We start from the raw sequence: 21,352 nt of genomic DNA on the forward strand, positions 1-21,352 counted from the left end.
GCGTTGCCGAAGACGACCGAAGTAAAGTGCCTCCAAGAACGACGGAGCGCTCCCAGTCTCCCGACGCTGCGCCTTGCAACGACGCTCCTGCTTCGGTGTCCGACAACCTAAACTTTATTATGGACGGCCACGACGTATCAGCATTCGTGGACACCGGAGCAGAATACTATGTCTTGAGTGGGAGGCTCTCCCGCCGCCTAAGAAAAGTCATGACGCCGTGGGAAGGCATTCAAATACGAACCGCCGGTGGACACCTCATCACACCAGTCGGGAGATCAATATCCACGGTGAGACATGCCCTGTGAAGTTCGTCGTTCTGCAAGAGTGTTCAACGGCCGTCATCCTCGGAATGGACTTTCTTTGCTAGCATGGCGCCGTCATCGTCATCGCGGCAAACCAGCTGACGCTGCGAAAGCCTGTTCTGCCGGCGGTGGAGACGGACACGACGTCAATCGCGATCCGAGTTATTGCCAACCATGTGAACCTGCTGCCGCGGGCGAGTGTTTTCGTAATCGTCATAACCGATGCAGCCACACACGGTGAAGCTCTTCTGGAAGGCAGCACCAAACTGCTCCTTGAAAAAGGAATTGGCATCGCACGAGGCGTAACGGATCTCCAAGAAGGACGTGTTCTCGTTAGAAATTTTAGAGAGGAGTCGCAGCACCTAACGAAGGGTACTATCGTGGGACACGTCGAGGAGCTTCAGGCGCCAGCCGTGGTCACCGGAATCGCTGAAGAAACCTCGTCGTCCCAGCAGAAGAGCACGTCGCCGCTGCAGCTCGACATGGACCCCGAGTTCCCGGCTCCTAAGCGCCGGCAACTGGTTAATCTCCTTGCCGAATACAGTGACTTTCGCCACGTCGTCGAAAGTTCGCAAAACACCAATGGCGAAACATCGCATTGTTACCGACGACGACGCGCTCCCTGTCCACCAATCGCCGTACAGAGTCTCCTTAAAGGAAAGGAAGGTGATTAAGATAAAGTCCAGGAAGTGCTCAACGACGACATCATTCATCCCTCAAGAAGCCCGTTGGCGTCCCCAGTCGCCCGTGTAAATAAGAAGGACGAAACCCTGAGGTTCTGCGTAGACTATCGTCGACTGAACGCTGTGACTAACAATGACGTCTATCCGCTCTCCCGCATTGACGATAGGCTAGACCGACTGCTCTACTCCAGATACTTTTCGTCGATGGACCTGAAGAGTGGCTACTGGCAGATCGAAGTCGACGGACGAGACCGCGAGGAAACTGCCTTTGTCTCTCCCGACGGACTGTACGAGTTCAAAGTGGTGCCGTTCGGACTTTGTACATCAGCAGCCACCTTCCAGCGTGTAATGAACACCGTGCTGGCAGGTCTGAAATGGCAGACCTGCCTCGTCTACCTGTACGATGACGTGGTATTATCACGAGATTTCGACGCGAACCTGAAACGACTTCGAACCGTGCTTCAAGCGATCAAGATCGCCGGCCTGTCACTCAAGCCAACAAAGTGTCGGTTCGCCTATGGGGAACTAAAGTTCCTTGGCCCCGTCGTGAACAACAAAAGGTGTTCCCCCTGACCCCGAGAAGACCCGCGCCGTAGCTGCATTTACTCGGACTCTGTGCCAACTACAGGCACTTTGTTCGAGATTTCGCCAAGCTGTCCGCACCGCTGACACACCTTGCGAAGGACGCCGTAGAGCTCTAGTGGACAGAAGAACACCAGCGGTTATTCGACGAGCTCAAAAGAAGACTCTCGACGCCCCCGATTCTTGGCCATTTCGACCAGTTTGCTGAAACAGCGATCCACACCAACACCCTGTAACACCGGACGGGGTGCGGCACTAGTTTAAATGTGGGACGGTGCAGAGCGAGTCACCGCATACGCAAGTCGGACGCTGTATGACGCGGAGAGGAACTACTCAGCGACTGAACAGGAATGCCTCGCTGTCGTCCGGGCAATAACAAAGTTTCGCCCATATTTGTACGGAAGTCGTTATCGCCTGGTCACAGGCCATTACTGGCTCTACTGGCTCGCGAATCTGAAGGACGTCTGCGGACGCCTCGCCCGGTGGAGCTTACGGCTGCAAGAGTACGACATGACTTTGGCGTACAAGTCCGGCCGGAAGCACAATGACACCGACTGCCTATAAAGGGCCCCGGGCGAGGCCGGTCCTACCCGCCCCAAAGACGACGACGATGAGTGTTTCGTAGGCGCCCTGAATGTCAGCGACATGGCAGCACTACAACGAGACGACCCTGAGCTGCGAGCACTCATCGAGGACTTAGAAGGACAAGGAAGCGCCGTTCTTCAAGTTTTCGTACGAACACTGCCAACCTTCTCCATCCGACAAGGTGTGCTCTACAAGGAGAACTTCAGTGACAACAACACGGCGTGGCTGTTGGTGATCTCTTCCAGTCTTCAAGAGCAAATATTTCAAACCTGCCACGATGACCCGACGGTGGGACACCTTGGCTGGAGCAGGACCCTTGCCAGGATACGCGAAAAGTATTACTGGCCCAAGCTTGCGAAGACAATCCACCACTACACCCGATCTTGCCACGAGCGTCAACGACGTAAGAAAGCACCGACGAGACCAGCGGGACTTCTTTCTGCCTCTTGCGCCGCCGTCTGACCCATTCCAGCGAATCGGAATGGATTTCCTTGGACCATTCCCACAATCGACGCAAGGAAACAATGGATAATCGTCTCAACCGATTATCTTGCACGCTACGCCGAGACTAAAGCGCTTTCATCATGTACGGCGGTTGAAGTCTCCAAGTTTGTCATTGAGTTCATTGTCCTCCGGCACGGCGCCCCGAGGTCCTCATTACAGACTGTGGATCATCGTTCATGACCCAGCTGCCGCAGGAGATCCTCCGTCTTAGCTACACCAACCACCGGCGAAGGACAGCATACCATCCTCAGACTAATGGGCTGGCAGAACGCCTAAACAAGACCATCGCCGACATGATCTCCATGTACGTCGACGTGGAGCACAAGACATGGGACGAGGTGTTGCCGTACGTCACATTTGCCTACAACAAGGCTGTACAAGTGACCACCGGTGTGACACCCTTTCAACTGGTGCATGGGCGCAAAGTAACGAAAACGCTGGACGCTATGTTACCCCGCAAACTGGCTGTCGACGGAAGCGACGACGCCCAGGTGGTTGCGCAACAGGCAGAAGACGTCCGTCAGTTCGCCAGACTTTGGATTAAAGTCCGACAATGTGTCGACACTGGACGCTACAACCTTCGTCGTCGCGACGTCCACTTCCAGCCCGGAGACAGGGTGTGGGTGTGGACACCGATTCGCCACCGTTGTCTCAGCGAGAAAGTCCTGAAGCGCTACTTCGGACCCTACAGAGTGTTTCGTCGACTCGGGGATCTGAACCACGAGGTGATGCCCGACGGAACACGCACTTCATCACGCCGCCCTTCACGACCGGAAGTCGTCCACGTCGTGCGCCTCAAGCCGTACTACAGCAATTGGACTGTGAATTGTGTTTTGTAATACGCTCGATAGGGTTATGTTGCACAACTTTACATAGTTTGCCGTTATTTCTGTTTGTTTTGCAGCTTTGTTTTCCCCGCACGTCGCATCGAGACGATGCACTTTTAAAGGGGGGAGTAATGTCCCGCACGTTGGCGAGCAAGCGCGTGCGTGGCCGAGTGGTTACCACGCTTGACAGTCAAGGGTCTGACAGACTCTTTCAACTTGGCCTTCTGTAAGTTCGAGAACATTCTCGTCTGATCGAGTTCCGAATATTCTACGCACCAAAAGTTATACGCCAAATGATCCAGAACCCCACGAGTGTACATAAGGGACTCAGCAAGGCGAGCGGAGTCAGTCTCGCCCCAGCATTCGATCCAGCTGTTTCGCCGCCATCGACGCCTGCGACGCTATTTTTTTTTTTCATTTTATTTTGTTTTTGGGAACAAGTTTGCCATTTTTAACGTTTATTTCTTCCTTTCTGTTTATCGTTATTTTGGTCACAACCCGTGACAATAGGCTCTCAGAAACTACTGGAACATCTGAGGGACGTTATAAACTTTTTAGTTGTCACTCTAATACTGAAAAATGAAAACCTTATTACGAATCTTGGTCGTAAGCCAAGAAATTGGCTATTCACTACAAAAACGACGATCCACGGCATTCTAAGACTAGTGTATACCTTGCAGCCCGGCCCACCGCTTCAAATGTATATGCTCAAGGCTAGAGGACTTTCAATCCATCGCTAAAAATCTGAATCACAGACTGGAACAACGAAAATATTCACTGCCAGTATTGACCGACGCAATGAAAAAAAAAAAAAAAGCCAAGTTCACTACGCTGACCTTCTGGAAAACCCTCCTTTTCAGTGCCAGGCACAGCGGAAGAATTTGTCTAACCGATAACATAAATTTTACACGCGTAAAAATAATTAAGAAGGCAATATAGCATTGTAGAACAGAACTAACGCCTCAAAAGTCCATTTCCATCAGCTCCGGAGTAATTTACATGTCATGTAACCTTAAAGACAGTCTAACCTCTTTCGCAGAAGTGGCGCCCGGTGTCGGAGGGTTAGTATGGGTGGAAACCAAAGCGCCTCTAAAAAGGAGATGGAATAAGCTTCTTCGTGCGAACTTGGGGGTGCAAGTTAAGTCATAATGGACACATAAGCGATGTCTCGGGAGCTGAATCTAGTTCACCATCGAGCGGCCTTAACATGATATAGAGTCCCTTTTTGAAGGAATATTCGTATGTGTAAGAAACAGACACTGCTGGTAGCACAAATTCGGGAACCGGCACATTTGTCAAAACCTAAGTCGTCACCGGAAAGCTCACCTAAGGAAAAATGGTCACACCGGACTTGGGTTATTTCGTCATGGGAACACTTGGCACAGGGGACCGTTCGTCACCGGAACACTGCTTGCCAAGTAGTCTGTGTTTTTGTGAGAACTGGGTCAACCCATGCTTCACACGGCAGAAACTGAACGCCTGGAATTAGTCCCATTTTTTTTTTTTTTTGCTAACAAAATGTATTTGAGCCCGACTTAGATATAGGCTTAGTACGGCAATGGTTGATGAGACTACGTTTAGGGGAGTTTGAAACAAGCAAATAGTCGAGGTGCGGGACATCGATGCTGTTGTACCAGACATGTTCGTGCCATTGTTACATTTTTTTTACACAGCTTGCAGGAAACGCAGTTCTGCTATTTATTGGGTAGGTTAAAATAAGAAGCACTGCAAGTCAATAAATAACATTTAACGATTTCGTTAGGACTTTGGCCGTTAATGGCACCCATAGTTATCTTAGGGAATACACAAACCACTCTGGGTTGGTCGGAGCGTGAAAACAAAACCGGAAAGGTCGTATCTTTTTTTGTTTTTTAAGAGATTGGTTTATAGTCGATAGTTTGTAGAGATTTCGTGCTCGTTCCTTGTCATCGCCGCGGGCGAGAAAAGTGGAAAAAACTTTTTTTATACCTCTCCTCTTACCGCGAGGAGAGGGAAGTCGGGACTCCCCGTCCACCGTGCCGCGCGATGCGAGCGAAGAGGGCAGCCCTAGAGTTCCACCAAAAATTGCTCGAGGAAGGCAAGGAAATTGTTGTGTGTATGTTTATTCAGCCGGAAGTTAGTCTGCCTCAGGCGGCGTCTGGTGTCTCAGCTGTAGATGAGCAATTTAGCCAATGCGGTACAACCGCTAACCTGGGGTCTTTAACGTGCACCACGCAGTAGTCATACACGACCACACCCCGGTACAATGCTCATCCAGATCAAAACGGGCCGGGGCGGGGATTGAACCCAGGATCCTGGGCTCTGCAGCGCGAGCTGTTGCTCCACACGCTCCGAGCTGGTGTGTGCTAGAGCACTCGGCCACCGATCCCCCTACTCGACGAAGAGAGGATCATCGTGTCGCCTGCTGAAAATTCTTATTTTCAAACATTACTAGCGTTATGCGAAATTCGTATTTGGCGACATCTAGTTGCTATGCGTAACCTTGGATGGTTTTAGAAACTTACACTGTGCTTACCCACTGGCTTCACGGATCACTGTTGACAGTCGTCACTAACACCCCCGACGCCAACCACGCCGCTTATGAGAAGTATCTACGTCATACCTCCGTCCTAGGCACGGGACGGCACTATTTCAGCTGCATTGCGCGACTGTTCTACAACTATCGCTTTCGTTTCTTCGTACTCTGTGGGCGAAAAGTACGTCATTTATTTTAGGTTGGAGGGTGAGAGTTTGAACTTCCTTTACTTATTCTTCAACTCGTTTACTTAGCTATTTTTTGTTCCACATTTCTTTCAAGAGTCATCTCCATCGAATTTTACTTGATGCCAGACAATTCTTGGCATTCAAAATCGTTTCCGCAATCAACGCACTTCGTAATATTGCAAGAAGCGTTCACTTATCTAACCGAGATATTTCTATGATCTCTAAAGGTTCAATAAAGCAGACCTTGTTTCCTGATTTACTTGCCCTTGAATATCTCCTACGGTCATACCTAACATTCTCGGCACCTGGCATGCTGCAGTTCTGAAGGTTGTTAATATAATAATCATTGATTCAAAAGAAACAAAACAGCCACAGCTGTGCTCCTAGAGTTATGAAAGTCAGAGTGGGGATCGAGCAGCTTTAGGAGACGCGTATTGGTGCGAGGGCTTATGTGAAAACATTCCTTCGACAAATCTCCACACCTAGCTTGTAGTTTCTGTTGCGAAGTATATAAATTATTTTACGGTTTTTACTTAATGTCAATGTAAGATAAGTATGAATGTATGTCTCTAATTATTTCTCTTGTATCTGAATTGTTGAAGGTGACGCACATTTTAAGATAACGACGAATCTATTACAAAACCAATGTAGTGCTCTTTAAAAAAAAAATCCCGCGTCACATGGTATAAAATAACCAAGTCCTAATACTATTGTTTTGTGTGAGGCGTATTCCGGCATGACAAAACGTTCTTGTACGAGGTGCCCTGGGACGAGTTGGCCTACCGCGCCCTTTCACCTATGACCAGTTGACCTGTGACGACTGGACATGTGACGAGCTATCTTAAAAACCAATACTTCAAAGTTCACAATAAAAAATTTAGGGATGAAGATTTCATTGACAGGTTTTTAGATATGTTATTGCAGATTAAAGTGCACCATTTCGTGAGCAAGCAGCAAGCCCGCGACTTGCGAGAACTGAAGACCAGGCTAAAGAGCAACGAAATTATTGTGCTGATGGACTTCGCGGAAAACTATAGCTTTATTGTCCAAGATTTTCCGCAGTCCTACCACTGGGTGAACATTCAGGCCTCGATCCACTCCATTGTGATATATTTCCGTCCAGATAAAAGCGGCGTGGATATTTCAGTGAAATCTTTCACCGTAATTTCCGACTGCTTGTAGCACGACACAGCGGCGGTTTCTGCATTCCAAGCCGAGGTACTGAAAATAGTGAAGCACAACTTGCCTCAAATTGAAAAGGTATACTACTTTTCTGATGGTGATTCGTCGCAGTATAAAAACCAAAAATAATTTTGTGAACCTTCGTTGCCATCAACTGGACTACAACATTGCAGCAGAATGAAATTTCTTCGCTACCTCTTACGGAAAGAGGGCCTGCGACGGTGTCGGAGAAACACTAAGCCGCCTATGGGCGAAGGCAAGTTTGCAGCAGCCTTTTGAAAATCAGATAATGACACCGTACCAGCTCTTCTCATTTGCAGACAAAAATATGAAAGGTATTAAGGTCCTCTTGGTGCCCGCTCGCGTTGTGGAAGAAAGAGAATCTGAGCTTGCGCAAAGTTTCAGCACTGCAGTTACCATCAAAGGCAGCCGGAAGTTTCACTGTTTCAAACAAAACTCTATATCTACACTTTGCGCGGGGCTTACCTCTTACTCAAGTACAGAAAACATAAAAGCTTCAAAAGGCTAAACTAAACCACGTTATCACGTCGTTCGAAGATCCCGCCCTAAGCCACACGAGTTTCAAAACTGGGACAAATTTCATCACTGGGACGATATACAGCTCGACTCTTCGTTTTCTTCGCGTACACCACGCAGTTGCTGCATGCAAACCAACACGCGCCCATTGTGAAACCAACAACACAATATGGCGTACGCTTTACAGGCGGAGCCGACTCAGAGCGGTGCCGCGCTCTTGGCCAAACTCTCCCAGTACATATGGCTCTGGGTTCGACAACGGTCAGGGACCCCCTTGCGTCTGCGTTTTAATCTGCCAGCCTGACTACCCTTCGACCCCCCTGAGCAGTTCGGAAAACAAAAAAGGGTTCACAGCCACACATGTCAGCTCGACTCTTACTTACCCCATGCACCTTGAAGTGCGACTTAAAGCACCCAAGAAAAGCGCGAAGTTTCACCGGTGGACGACAGCGCGAGCGGCGGCGTGCTATAAAGTGAAGAGGTTGCGCGGAACGGCTGAGACGCGCTATAACTTGCCAAATTAAAAAAAAAAAAAAATTTTCTCTTAGAAAAAAAGTTACTCTCCTTAAATTTGCAGAATTGAATGTAAATAAAGCGTTCTATCATATAAGCTATACAGTGCATTTTTTCTTGGACCGCTTTAAGGCGCCATTGATGGCCGAACATGAGCTAAAAGCACGTTTTGCAGAGATTTGATATTTCTTTATTGGCACACCACAAAATGTTTTGTCATTCAAACTTCTTTTTTTCGGAAGTACAGCTCGGCGACCGTGCATAAATAATTCTAGAATGGCCAAAATGGTGTTACTGTTTCTTTTTTACAAAAAGTCGCAAATCATCCAATTTTTGTGCCTTTGATGCAAATGATACCGAAACAAAAACATTCAAATACATAGCCGAAGTTACTAAATAATATTGCCCCCAACCGTTTTAGAATCTAACAAACAAAAAAAAAAAGAGAAAATCTCAGTAGGTCTCGATCTTTGTTTTTCTTGTACTACTCATTTTTACACACAACTGCCGAAATACAGTTGCGCTCATGTCGGCAAATTTTTTTTTTTTTTTTTTTTTACAAAAAATGTTTGGGCAAGTGGCTGTTCAAGTTGCAAGTAAAAGCTAAGATTTTTTTGCGAATTGATCCGAGATTGCCGAGCGCACACCTTGTTACGTTGGAGATGGAATGACCTGGCTGTGACGGACGATGAACAGTTCTACGCATCGGTATGTTAAAAAAAATGATCAAAATCAGAAGCATGCGCATTAATCTTTGCAGGACGGAAAGAAACGCCAATCTTTGGAAATAGTTATTCAACTTATTGCTCTTTTGACAGTGATCGCGATGGAATATCGGTCATGCTTACTGCATAAGTGGAAAATATGAAATGGTTAATACTGAACCAAATTTTTTTTCACTGCAGAATATTATGCAAACATCACCCACAGGATATAGCCCGCATCGCCATGTGACACAAATCGAAATGCATTTTAGTGGCTCTGCCTTTAATTTCCAACTCAAAACTTTGAATGCACTTTAACTAAACCTGAACATTTCTTAATGCGTCCACAAAACCAAGTAAAACAGCGTCAAGCTATGCGAGCTGTTTCTTTATCGGTTAGGCTTAGCCGGTTCTCCGCGGTGAGATGAACTCTCCAGTGAAAGCACTGGGAATGCATCCCATGTCGAGTTTTCCTCTCACGGTCAAAAGCGAATGTTGCCGGACTTTTGTAATCCTCGTACCATCGAACGCACAGCCCGATTGTAGAACCAGATATCCATCGCCGTCTTGCCGTACAGCGCACACCGCACACCTGCCATCGTCAGCAAAAACACGTAATGGCCGTTCAAACACCACGTGACGCCTGCGCCGCTCCGCTTTGCTCCACACTACGACGGCTAGAGACGCAGTGCTAGGAAGCGCTCTGAGTGGGAGTGCAGCCCTCAGAAAGCACGAGGCAATCAAGCCAACGCACTTCTTTTCCACCACCCTATCGCTTGAGCTCTAGAAAAAAGAGCTTGAGAGGGCGCAGAAAGAACCACGCGAATTCGCCACTATACTCCGCGACAACTTTTCTTGGCAATGCAGTGGAAGGTACAGGCCCGCGTCCCCTCTCCCATTTTGAGCGTGCGCTGGCTCTCCTCCTCTCCCCGGCAATGGGGGAGGAGGAGAGCCTGCGTACACTGAAAATTGGAGAGGGGACGCGGGCCTGTACCTTCCAAGGCATTGCCAAAAAAAGTTGTCGCGGAATATAAATTGGTTCCCCCAATAACAATTTTGTTCCTATGGTGGCTTACTTTTTTGCACTCAGTTTGTTCTAAGTGGATGTTTCTTCCCTTTCCCAATCCGCGCATTGTTTTATCCGCGGAATTTACGTACCCCATTTTCTGCCAAATGACGCCGGTTATTTTAAAGCGGTGGATAAAACAGACCAAATCACACTTGGGGGCTATCAGCCGGGGCTATCAGGCGGGGGCTATAAGCTGTGGGCTATCGGAGGGGGCTATCAAGTGTGTAATATGTTTTCCGGGTCTTTTAAGAATATCAGGTCTGTAAATACTCGCATAGCATCAATGATAAAAAAAATGCGGGAGCCAGTCTTTCAACAGCTGCCACAGTGAGCCGATGCTAAAGCCACTTCACGTTTCAAAAGTAGCGTAGCGTACATCGATGTACGAGGCATATGCAACGTACAACCCGTGGGAATATCAGTGTGGCACAGCGCATCACTGAGCTAGATTTTAGACACCATGTTCTTCCCAGAAGAGGCGCATGGCACGTGTCTCGAGCATTTCCGCAACAGTGTATGGAGCCACGTTTCCCAGGATATGTGGTCTTTAGCCAAACCTACCCAGCAGCTCCGTAAGGCGCATTAAGAATATCATTGGACTGGTAAAAGTGACCGAGTTGCAAATGAATACTTAATATCCAAAGAATGAAGCGCGGAGGACAAGTTCAAGACCACCGAATAAAAGAATGTAGTTGTCCTCTGCTTGTATTCGCGTTTTACGTTTTTTCGATTTTATATTAGAGAATATCATATTCGAGCTAATTCCAACCTTCCGTTAGGATCTTGCTTCCGCGTCCACCACGGGTACATTATTACCATAAATGATTGGAAATGTAACCTCGGTCTCGGTGTTATTGTTAAACATCGCAGATATTCCAACGAGACCTCTGTGAAATGGCACCGCTAGCAGAAACGGACGAGCAGTGTTGTCCGCTCTAGTCGTCTCTTTCTGCACAGACACTCAATCTGACTCTGGAGCAGGTGCAAGGTTTCGAGGAACTGGGTCTGGACTCGTTCAGAACTCAGATGTGTCTAGCGTGCCAGTGAAGCTGTCGTGCAAATTCCGGATGAATCGAATGTACCAAATACTGCACTGCTGAACTAGTTCAGCCACTTCGTCCGAATTGTAGCAACCTATTGTGCGTAAACACCCGGGGGAATCTTGGAGTTCTAGGATTCTTAAACCTACACCTTGAAAGTTTGTAGTCTTCCTCTGTTATTTCCGTCGATAAAAGCAGATTTACTTCTATTAAAAACGACTGAGTGAGAGTTTCGTCAATCGGAATTGTCGGGCACATGGACGTCTTTGGTCGGGGGCACGCCGCCAATAATAATAAGAAAAAAATAATACCCTGAAAGACAGCCGCAGATATTCTGCCTCGATCCTAACGAAAGACATATCTCTCGAGAAAAATAGGACGCGGTTAGACTAACTGTTTGAAAACAGGGTTTTGACCAGTTGAAACGACAAAGCGAAAACCACAACGTTGAACACAGGTTAGCACATTCGTGTTTCTGATGATTGGCTCGCAGATACCCAAAACGCGGCGTCTCTGGAAGCGATCAAGAAGGCCGCTGTCGTGGTGTGCCTAGATGGCGGGCTGGAAGACGCGGAGCCCTTCGAAGTGGCCTGGCCTCGGCAAGTATACAGAGGAGGCCCGAAGGCCGAGCATGCAGCCAATCGCTGGTGGGACAAGCCGGTACAGGTAAGCAGCGGGACGGGTATTCTCTGTTTTACATTAGGTCCGACCAAGGACAACGCTACGACTGGCGGAGCCAATCAAGCAGCTCGAAGATTTCATTATCACGGCGCTAGCCCTCTTTTTACGTTTGCTATCTTCTTCTAAAGTAATCACGTACAGTATAGGCGTCGTGATCCCGCGTTTTTTTTTTTTTTTCTATGCCCGAATCTTTGAGCCGATGATAGAGATAGAAAGATGTTGGAACGAGGCCATAAATATGGTTGAAATTTAACGCGGGTTTCGATTATCTTCCGGAGGTGCACTGCCGGCTTGGGGCTCTGCGCGTATAGGGACATCTATATCTCCGCGCGGCTTCCTCGATGTAGAGGTCGCGCCCCTAGAGAGCTTTAAAACGTCTGGGCGAACAAAGGCGGTTCCGCGAGCACTTTTCATGCTGCGCCATCTCGAGGTTTTTGTCAAAAATGGGAGCCAACCTTCGACAAACTTGCTCCGCGGTGAGTCGCCCGAATTGGATCAAAGAGCGGAAGATACTAACTTACTACAAGACCAATTGGATTGTATTTTGTGCGGCAAGGTAAGCCTCGGAGGACCAGACGGCATCTAAGTCTGGCGAAGAGGATGCCCAGAAAGAGAGACTAAGTCAACAAGCAAAAAACCTCTCGATGTCAAGAGCTGTTACCTACGCATCTTGACTGGAGGCACCCTTTCTTTGTCTCCTGGCACAAAACCAGCCCACAGAACTGCTGGGAACGGAGCACTTGCAACGGCTACGTCAAAACCTCCGTAGAAAACATTCAAACAACTGCCACAAACAAGAGGGCCCTTTTCCACACAAGGGGGAGCCGCTGAGGACAAAAGTACCTCTGCTGGCGAAGCCCCAGGATGGACGTCCACGATCAGAGCAGCTGCGAGCATAGCCTTTGCTATATTGAGAATCATTGAGTCATCATGGGCCTGCACAGTCTCGACGTTTTTGCAAATTATGATTTCTCTTCTTGGGTATGTTAATAGGACTTTCGAATGACCAACGCTGCTAACAATCAAGTAAACCCGGTAACAGTGTAAAAGAAATAGAAAAAAAAAACGCCACATAAAGAAAAACGTAGCCCAGTTTTTCCTTCTCTCCTTTAGTGGAACGTGAGTGCTTTACGCATATATTTTCCCGTTCTCCGCCAAACTCTTGCAACCGAGGAAATGATGTACTGGCTCAACAAAAAACGTATTTGATCCCTGTAGATGTCCGTCTTTCTCCCTATGTCTTTCATTACAGTGCAACTCGAAGCACCATTGGAAGATCGAGAGTTACAGTACTGGTCCTTGCCGAGGTACGCCATGCCCCCTTGACCTTTCAGGGTTGTCTTCGTAGATTGAATAACACGCCGTGGTGACAATCTCAATTGGCCGGCACGTCACAATGGTTATTTCTGTATATATTGCCGCGCATGGTGTATGGAATGCGAAGGTGCCAGAAGGAATTCACAAATGTAGTCTAGGGCAGCTTATTATATGTGCAGATTTCAACCCGCAAAACGAATGCTGTGGCGGTACTTGAACGAACGCCGGGAGACGACAGTTTGAAGATACTGCTGTAGCTCTACAATTTCCATCCTTCATTGACGGGTCAAAGACATTTTGTAGTCGTGGAACTAACTCCAGCATAATAGACCTTGCGTGGGTATCGTCGCAGGGTGTCACCTTGTGGGCAGCCCAACCGGACACTGGAGGGAGTGATCATGTTCCCATCAGATTGACACACTCCATCGCAACCTTAAAGATCCTTAAGGTCTGCAGAGTTACTAACTGAAACCTGTTCCGCAAGCAACCTCTCTTCAGGGATTGTAGACAGCAATTATGACGATCTTACTACATGCATTGCGGAGTGCCTGCGGTTTTCAACGCGATCCGGCACACTTCCAGTAACGAGCCTCTCTCCTGACCTTGAATGGCTTAAACTACCAGCGGTACGACGGCAGGAACAACGAAGGGCGCTTAACACAAACGTCTCATGGGACTGGACTCGCTTCAACCGAATTGACGCTAAATTCATGCGACACACCAAGAGACTTCAGCGGTGGCAATGGAGCCAGGACTGCGCATCCCTTGATGGTCCAGGTTGAGGGAGGCGCGCTTTGAAGATCGCTCGAGCCCTCTCCTGCGCAAAGTTCCACGACACCCTATTGTAGGGCTTGCAATCAGTTCTGGTATGTGTATGACGGAAGTTGCGCAGCTATTAGCGGAGGAATCTTCCTGCTCCACTATTCCACCATGTGAATACCAATAAAGACTAATGAATCTAACGCCAAGCCAGCCTAGTGAATCTCAAGACAAAGAGACATCATTGGCTACTTATTCAGACTTCACCCTAAAGGAACTCACTCGAGCACTCCATCACTGTCGAAAGAAAATCACTACGGGCCCGATGGCATAACCTACCAGTCGCTGAGGAACGCGGATCCTATACACCATCCAGCCATACTTAAAAAGCTCAACGACAATGGAAGGACAGGAAAATTTCCGGATTCATGGAAAGAATCGATGGTAAGTCCCATACACAAAAAAGGAAAACCGATTGAAAAAAAAACATCCTACAGGCCCGTTTTCTTGACAAGTTGCTTTGGAAAAGTTCTTCAACGAATGGTTCTCCAGCGTCTAACCTGGCTTTTGGAAAGAGTGGATGCCTTCTCGCACGAATTTGCTTGCTTTAGAGGCAAGAGGTGCACTGCTGCAGCATTAGGAGGCCTTGCCTCGACCCTAGAAGAAGCCAAGGCAACAGGCCATATGGTACACTGCGTGTTCCTCGACATCAGTCGTGCATTTGGATAATTTTCAGATCCATCCATCATCCAGAGACTAAATCATTTTGGGGATTGTGGCTGACTTATCTTTTATTGAGACTTTTTTTTTCTGGACGGTCTCTTGGCGTCAAACTGTAGGTGTTACTAGCACTTCTAGGCATATTGTTCAAACAGTACCCCAAGGAAGTGAATTGACTCTTCTTCTTTTCAAACTCGTTATGAGTTTGCAAAACCAAAAAGCAAGCTCTTCGAATAAGCATGGAAATCTACGCGGATGATGGTGCATTGTGGAGTGTCGGGACCTCAAGAAACGCTATAGGAATCCAAAACCGACTCCAGGTGGCCTTGGACTCTACTGACCTGGTAATAGCGCAACCAGGCCTTACGCTATCAGCGGAAAAGACCGCCTTACTCCTCTACCAACCCACAGGCCGAGCACCGCAGAATGCGCTAAGGCTAAAACTTGCTGGAACGCAAGTTAAAAGGGTGAAAATTTATATCTATCTCGGCGTTATTATCGATGACCGTTTGACATGAAGACCTTAAGTACGTAAGAGACTTGAACGTTGCCGTTAACTGCTACGTGCCTTTAGGCAGCTTGGAGGCTCCTCCTGCGGTGCATCACAACGTGCACTACTTCAAATTTACCAAGGGCTCATCATGTCCAGGCTGCTCTATTCACTGCCACTACGGGCTGATGCAAGGGCTCAAATTCGAAAAATTGATACTTTTCACCGGTCCGCACTACGAAGCTGTTTGGGACTCCCTCCTCCAGCAGAGAACGGGGCGACAAATGTTGCAGTGGAAGAGTCGCCCCTGTCTTTGAGACTTGAAGAGAGAACGCTGCACAATATCGCTCTTATGAGCAGTCTCCCTCCTGCGGACACAATCCGTAAACATCTTTTTGCCCGGCCGAACTCTCACCTAAAGCGCCAGGAGAGACGATTCGACTTCCAGGTTGGAACTCCTAGCGAATTTATCCTTCCTCAACCACCAGATTCCACGCGTCCTCCCTTGGGGAAACATGAGACACTCCCAATCCCACAGCGCAAGATGAATGTCCCAGCGTTTGTCGCTCGCTCAATCGCACTTGAGCGCATAGAAGCGTACAAAGGTTGGATTGATGTTTATACGGACGCCTCAATTAACCTTACCAAGCGGACTTCCACGGTAGGGATTCCTATTTCCGAAATGGGCTATGATATATCGGGAAGGCTAAATTCTGTTTCCTCATCAACCACGGCAGAACTCGTTGCAATCTGGGCCACTCTTTGGCCTATTAAGAACGCCTCGTCACAAACAAAACCCTTCATACTCACACCTTTCAAGAGGTGCTTTTCAGCCCCTTCAGAGACTTAATAATGCAACCCCCTGCTGTCGAGGGTCACGTCTGAGGCAGCGGCAGTTGAAGACATGAAATGATGCTTTACTTTGCAATAAATCCCGTCTCATGTCGGGATTCCTGGCAGCGAACGAGCTGACCCGCTCGCTGCAAAGGCACACGAAGATACAGTCCAAACCTTCTTACTGGATGTCTTTAAAGGGGTTCATCGATTCATCCGTGAGCTCATTACAGAACGACATCCACATCCTGGAGTTGCAACCGGGAGGCCACCCTTCGTGGTTCCCCGCAAGCTTCTTAAGGCTGAGACAATTCCTCCACTGGCTTCGGGCTGGTCGCCCATACACTGCAATGCGGCTCCACATAATGCGACGCAAAGCAGATCCTAACTGCCCCACCTGCGGCGACCCAGAGGACACAAAACATGCATTTCCGGTTTGTTCCACATATCAAGGGTCCAAAAAAACTAGTTTCTGCCACTTCAAACTATCTGGCCTGACATATGGACTATTACATAACTTTTGTACCCCAGAAGAACCAGAGGAACAGCAGAGAAAGCCTTCCGCGCAGTCCTCCGCTTTGTTTGTGACACTGGGCTGGCGAATAGACTGTGATTTTCTTCCAGATTGCTACCTACCCAAAGGATTTTGAACTATTTTGCCAGTTAACTGGGCGGCAATTTAAATTAGTTTAGTTGCTAAAAATTGGCAATTTAACTCCTTCTTTTTGAGTATAGTTTTTGTTTTTTCTCTTTCCACCCTTTTTTGCCAACAGCCAGGTAGCGGCTTGCCCATTAATTGATTGTCACACATCCAATGGTTTCCCCCCCCCCCTCCTGATACCTCATAAAAAAAAAAAGAAAACAACGACTGCGGAGAGTCGGTGCCACTCATACGCCGGTCTCTCCTTCCACCTTGACAAGGAAAATCTAGAATAGGACTGGACTGGGAAAAAAGCTTGAGAAAGTAGATCTGTGATAGATCGCAGATGTACTTTCGATCGTTGCGGAACGGTCGTTGCCGAACGGTATTTTTTTCATTTTGAAGGCCGACGACCAGACTTTAGATTCTGCAAGGCAGAGAATCCTCTTAACCAGGGGGGAGGAGCAAACGGGCAACGGTCGGCAGGGTAGAAGGGGGAAAGGAGGAAGCGGGGGAAAAGTGGAAAGCGCGAACTGGTCGTCCATCTTTAACAACACTCTCGGGTGATGTCGTCTTTGAGTTTGTCGACCACACTAAACACGCATCCGAATTGGAGAAACAAAAACACGCGTCAACAATCGATACAAAAATGTAACCTTTAAAGAAGTATCAGTAATCATCAATGAATACTTGAACACTAAGTTAATCAAGCGAGGAATCAGAGAGTCCTACGTACAATACATAAATATTTGGCTCGATGTTATACAGAAAGCCAGGTTTCTAAGGTGAAGTTGAAGACACCTATATTTGCAGTATATTTTTTTATGACAACACCGCGCTCACTATTAAGATTGAAACGTTTAAAAATAAAAATTTATTCTTCCAAGTCTTTCGTGACTTTGAACATATCGACAGTGTCACACACATATTCTGCTCTACCATTCCGAGCATAATAAGAGGGGCGGTGCAATGATTACTTTACTCGCCACAAATGCCACTTAGAAGCAATCCTTGACGTGTATAGCCTATGAAACACGCGCTAGCTTTTATCCTCGTGGAATGGTAACCCCCCTTCACCCTTTAGCTGAGGCTAAAAGCTCCGCTTTCAGCACGAACTCGCTGACTTCCGCAGTGCTTCGGTTGCGCGTGCCCGAGCGTTCTCACTTCTGTTAGTAAAGGCAGAAAGCTCGCTCTGAAGGCAGAACTTGTAGTCTCAGCTTGACGGTGAACAGAGTAGAGTCGCAGCAAATATATAATTAAGAACGAACAGCCTTCTTTTCCTTACCTCGCAGCCAAAAAACAAGCGGCCAAATGACCTGGAGGCGATTATATGCCGCCAACGTTGATCATAGCCACGCGCTGGGGTTGGCAAAGGAGAGGGCAGGCACGGTGTCCCAGACGTTGTTAGCGTTTGGCTATTATCGTCATCTTATCAATTGGACACTAGCTCCTAAATGGATTGTTATTGAGCAATTGATTATCGCGAGCCCAAATAAAGTGCTCACGCAATTCTAAGATCTGATCTATGAGCCATATTCAAATGTCTACACACTAGGACTATGCCAACATTGCGACTTCAAAACTACGTAATCAAGTTTTGCCAAGGAAAGATGGATTGAGAACGGTTTCTCTGATCTTTGAAGTTACCAATCAACAAATTGATTTATCGGTAAATGGCGTTGCGTGCGAGTATACTTGGGTCCCACTAGGGCCAGTAAGCTCGTGTAATGTAAAGAAACATTCCAACTGAATAACGTTCCTCCTCCCATTTAAACATCTCTTGGAACCAGGAACAAACTCTTGTTTTATATTCATACTTATCTTTGCCATTAAGAATTATCTCGCAAAGCAACACCGCGCCCTTTACAAGAAAGCTCAAATATGGCGCCGACGAGTCCGCCGCTGGTGTGTTCACCGCGTTCAAAAAAGTGGTCCCTCAATCTACGCCTGATGGCGTCATAAAAATTTTATGCTCTCGCCGGTCGCGATCCTAGCATTTGTCGCAGCAGCGGTGGTGGATGGAGCAGACGCCTGATCTACTGCAGGTCGCCCTCGAGTGTGTCAGTTCACGGGAGCTTCAGCTGCCAGTGGTGAATCGAACGCCACGACTACTGCAATCCCGAAATCTCGTACTTTTACGAGGTCTTCTAGCTCAACCGCGAGGATCGCGTCATCCGACAGCATATCACGCCGACTTCCGTGACGTCATTGTTTGGGACTTCGGGACCAATTCTTATGGTCGGGCGTGGATAGGACGCTAAACACGCCAGTCGAAGACGCGTTTTAGGAGCCCGTAGGTCAACTGACACAATTCACTGCTTGTTTCAGATTGTCCTGGGTGAAGACGGAGGGTCCGCCTTTCTGTTTGATCACACAGTTTGCGACGGCACCGTGATGGCCAGAATCACAAGTCACTGCTACAATTACGCGTGAGTGTGCTCTCAACGGTAATCGAAGGACCCTTTCCAAAGGGAGTTCTGCACAAGTGCAGTTTCACCTGCCGCAGTGCCGGAAGCTCGAACTGAGTCTTCGGAAGGGGACGTTGCTCTACCACTCGTGCCTCCCCTGCAATTCGCATGAGTCGCGGAGAAGGCAAGAGAGATCTCATTCCGGACGCTAATCGTACTTGGAGATTTTGCCACTTCGTAACGTAATCTTGTGAAAGAGTTAAGGGGATTTGTTTTTACCTCTGAGATTGTTTCTTTGTTGGGAATATTTTCGCCGGTACTGTGGTTGATTACTGTTAAAAGATAAATCAAAGTTAATTTCATTTTATCCGTTGATGGACTAACTAAGTATTTTGAGTCAGAGCGCAGTAACCTTGCAAACAAATGTTATCCTACTTTGTATTATCTTATGTCAGAACGGATCCGGCGGCATGAGCCGACGCAGCCTGAGCAATAGTAGAAAAACAACTTCGCGGCTCTCGTTGTTTTTGAAAGCGGATGTCTTCTCCGTATAAACCAACACAACGCGTAGGACAGGCGCCGTGGCCTCGCGCTAGGGATTGTGTGTTTTCTTATTTCCGACTACGCTATCTGTAAAAAACCTAAGTATTGATAACAAAACTGCAGTGCGTTCAGATACAAACAAATATGACGTTCGCCGAAACTAATATCGGACCCGCCAAGTCATTAAGACCGAAAATGCAGTAGAACATGATACAGCTTCGGATGTTTATCCTGACACTGTCGCCACTTTCTATCCGATTAGCACAGTGTTTTGGATCAACCTATGGTTTTTGAAGGCCAAGGTTTACCCCCTATGATAATATTTTACTGACGCAAATTTTAAAATCTAACCAAAGTTTACTAACCAAACATTCCCAGATGTCTCGGAACCAGTTAGGTTCCTCGGTCACTGGTGACTGTTGGTTGGACGGAGCCACTTGTGCACTCCAGTTTTGAACGCACTGCTCACTAAGTCAGTGTCAATATTTGCACGTCTGCTAAACGTTTGTCATTTACATAAATGGGTTATATCGCAGCATAAAAGCAGGGAGCTTCGAGGCATCTGATGGGAACGCGGAAGTTGTTCCTCAAAAGCTGGAATTCGTCCTCGGATCCGACACCTTACACGACCTAGAGAAGGCGACGTCTTTTCAAATTAGGTAAGTTTGTAAGCCGCGAACTCAAACAAAAATCAAAAGGAAGAATCCATTTTGTTCAAGTCTTTTTTTTACCTGGTACAGCTCCCGAAAGATTACCCGCTGGTAATATAACACACAAAAAAGTAAATATTTGAAAGTTTAATTTATCTTTCACCACTTTTAACTCCCTTTTCTCAATGAGATTAGGACGGTCAAAACCCACATATCAACAAAGCATTCGGGACACCAACGCGGACTTTTATCTATCATACATTCTAAAAATCCTGCAACGCATATATCTCCACAAAGTATGACGGGATTACTACCCGTAAAAATAAAGTTTTCCTATCGAAACGTTCAGACGCAGGCTGAGTCGTGCGCCGACTTTATGAACATAGCTTTCTCGAAATAGATTCATCATGAGGATACTGTAGTTAACAATTAATTCGCAGCTCTACGATAAACTCGTATGGTCCTAATATAAGTTTACAACGCGTAGTTTGTTTGCTCAATTGTAGTTGCCATCGTGTTGTTTGTTTGCCCTTATTTAATATTTCGAATTAACGTAAAAAAATGAAGAACGTCGGAAGGATTTTCTTAGAGCTGTTCTTGGAAAGTGTAGGCCAACAAAAACAAATCGAAGTCCAATTGCCATTATCGGTTTCGGGTGACGTAATGCAGCCTGATGTTTCCAAACGCCACAGACACTCCGATGACACCGACCGGCTATATTATCAATTTCCGAACTACGGAAAGAAGTTCGTAAAGTCGTGCAACATGAGTCCCGAAGGCTACGTGCAGATGGCCATGCAACTGGCGGTTTTCAGGTAAGCAATACGTCTCTTGCACGCGTAATGCATTTCGCTGGGAATATTACGATCGCAACGGGTAGACGTACGGCCGAATCCCGGAGAAAAGCTCACCGGAGAAAAGCTCACCGGAGAAAAGCTCACCGGAGATAAGCTCACCGGAGAAAAGCTCACCGCAAAACCGGCGGGTGCGGAGAAAAGCTCACCGATTTTTCTTTTCTTGTTTATGGAGGCTGTTGGATCATGCGTAACATATATCAATTTATTATCATTAAAGTTCGT

The 21,352-nt window shown here is 47.3% G+C and overlaps 1 protein-coding gene across 1 annotated transcript in view; it reads left to right on the forward strand.

Moving 5' to 3' along the window:
• The window catches only part of LOC115324607 (carnitine O-acetyltransferase-like), a 35,399-nt gene extending 14,307 nt beyond the window's left edge, over positions 1-21,092 (forward strand). The window contains exons 3-6 of the mRNA XM_029985256.2: positions 11,725-11,897; positions 19,001-19,101; positions 20,160-20,282; positions 20,966-21,092. Coding sequence (XP_029841116.2) covers positions 11,725-11,897; positions 19,001-19,101; positions 20,160-20,282; positions 20,966-21,092 — 524 coding nt within the window. The remainder of the gene's footprint in view (positions 1-11,724; positions 11,898-19,000; positions 19,102-20,159; positions 20,283-20,965) is intronic.
• Positions 21,093-21,352: the final 260 nt, after the last annotated feature.

The sequence above is a fragment of the Ixodes scapularis genome, unplaced genomic scaffold, assembly GCF_016920785.2.
Source record: "Ixodes scapularis isolate PalLabHiFi unplaced genomic scaffold, ASM1692078v2 PGA_scaffold4__175_contigs__length_147842914, whole genome shotgun sequence".
Taxonomy (NCBI): Eukaryota; Metazoa; Arthropoda; class Arachnida; order Ixodida; family Ixodidae; genus Ixodes; species Ixodes scapularis.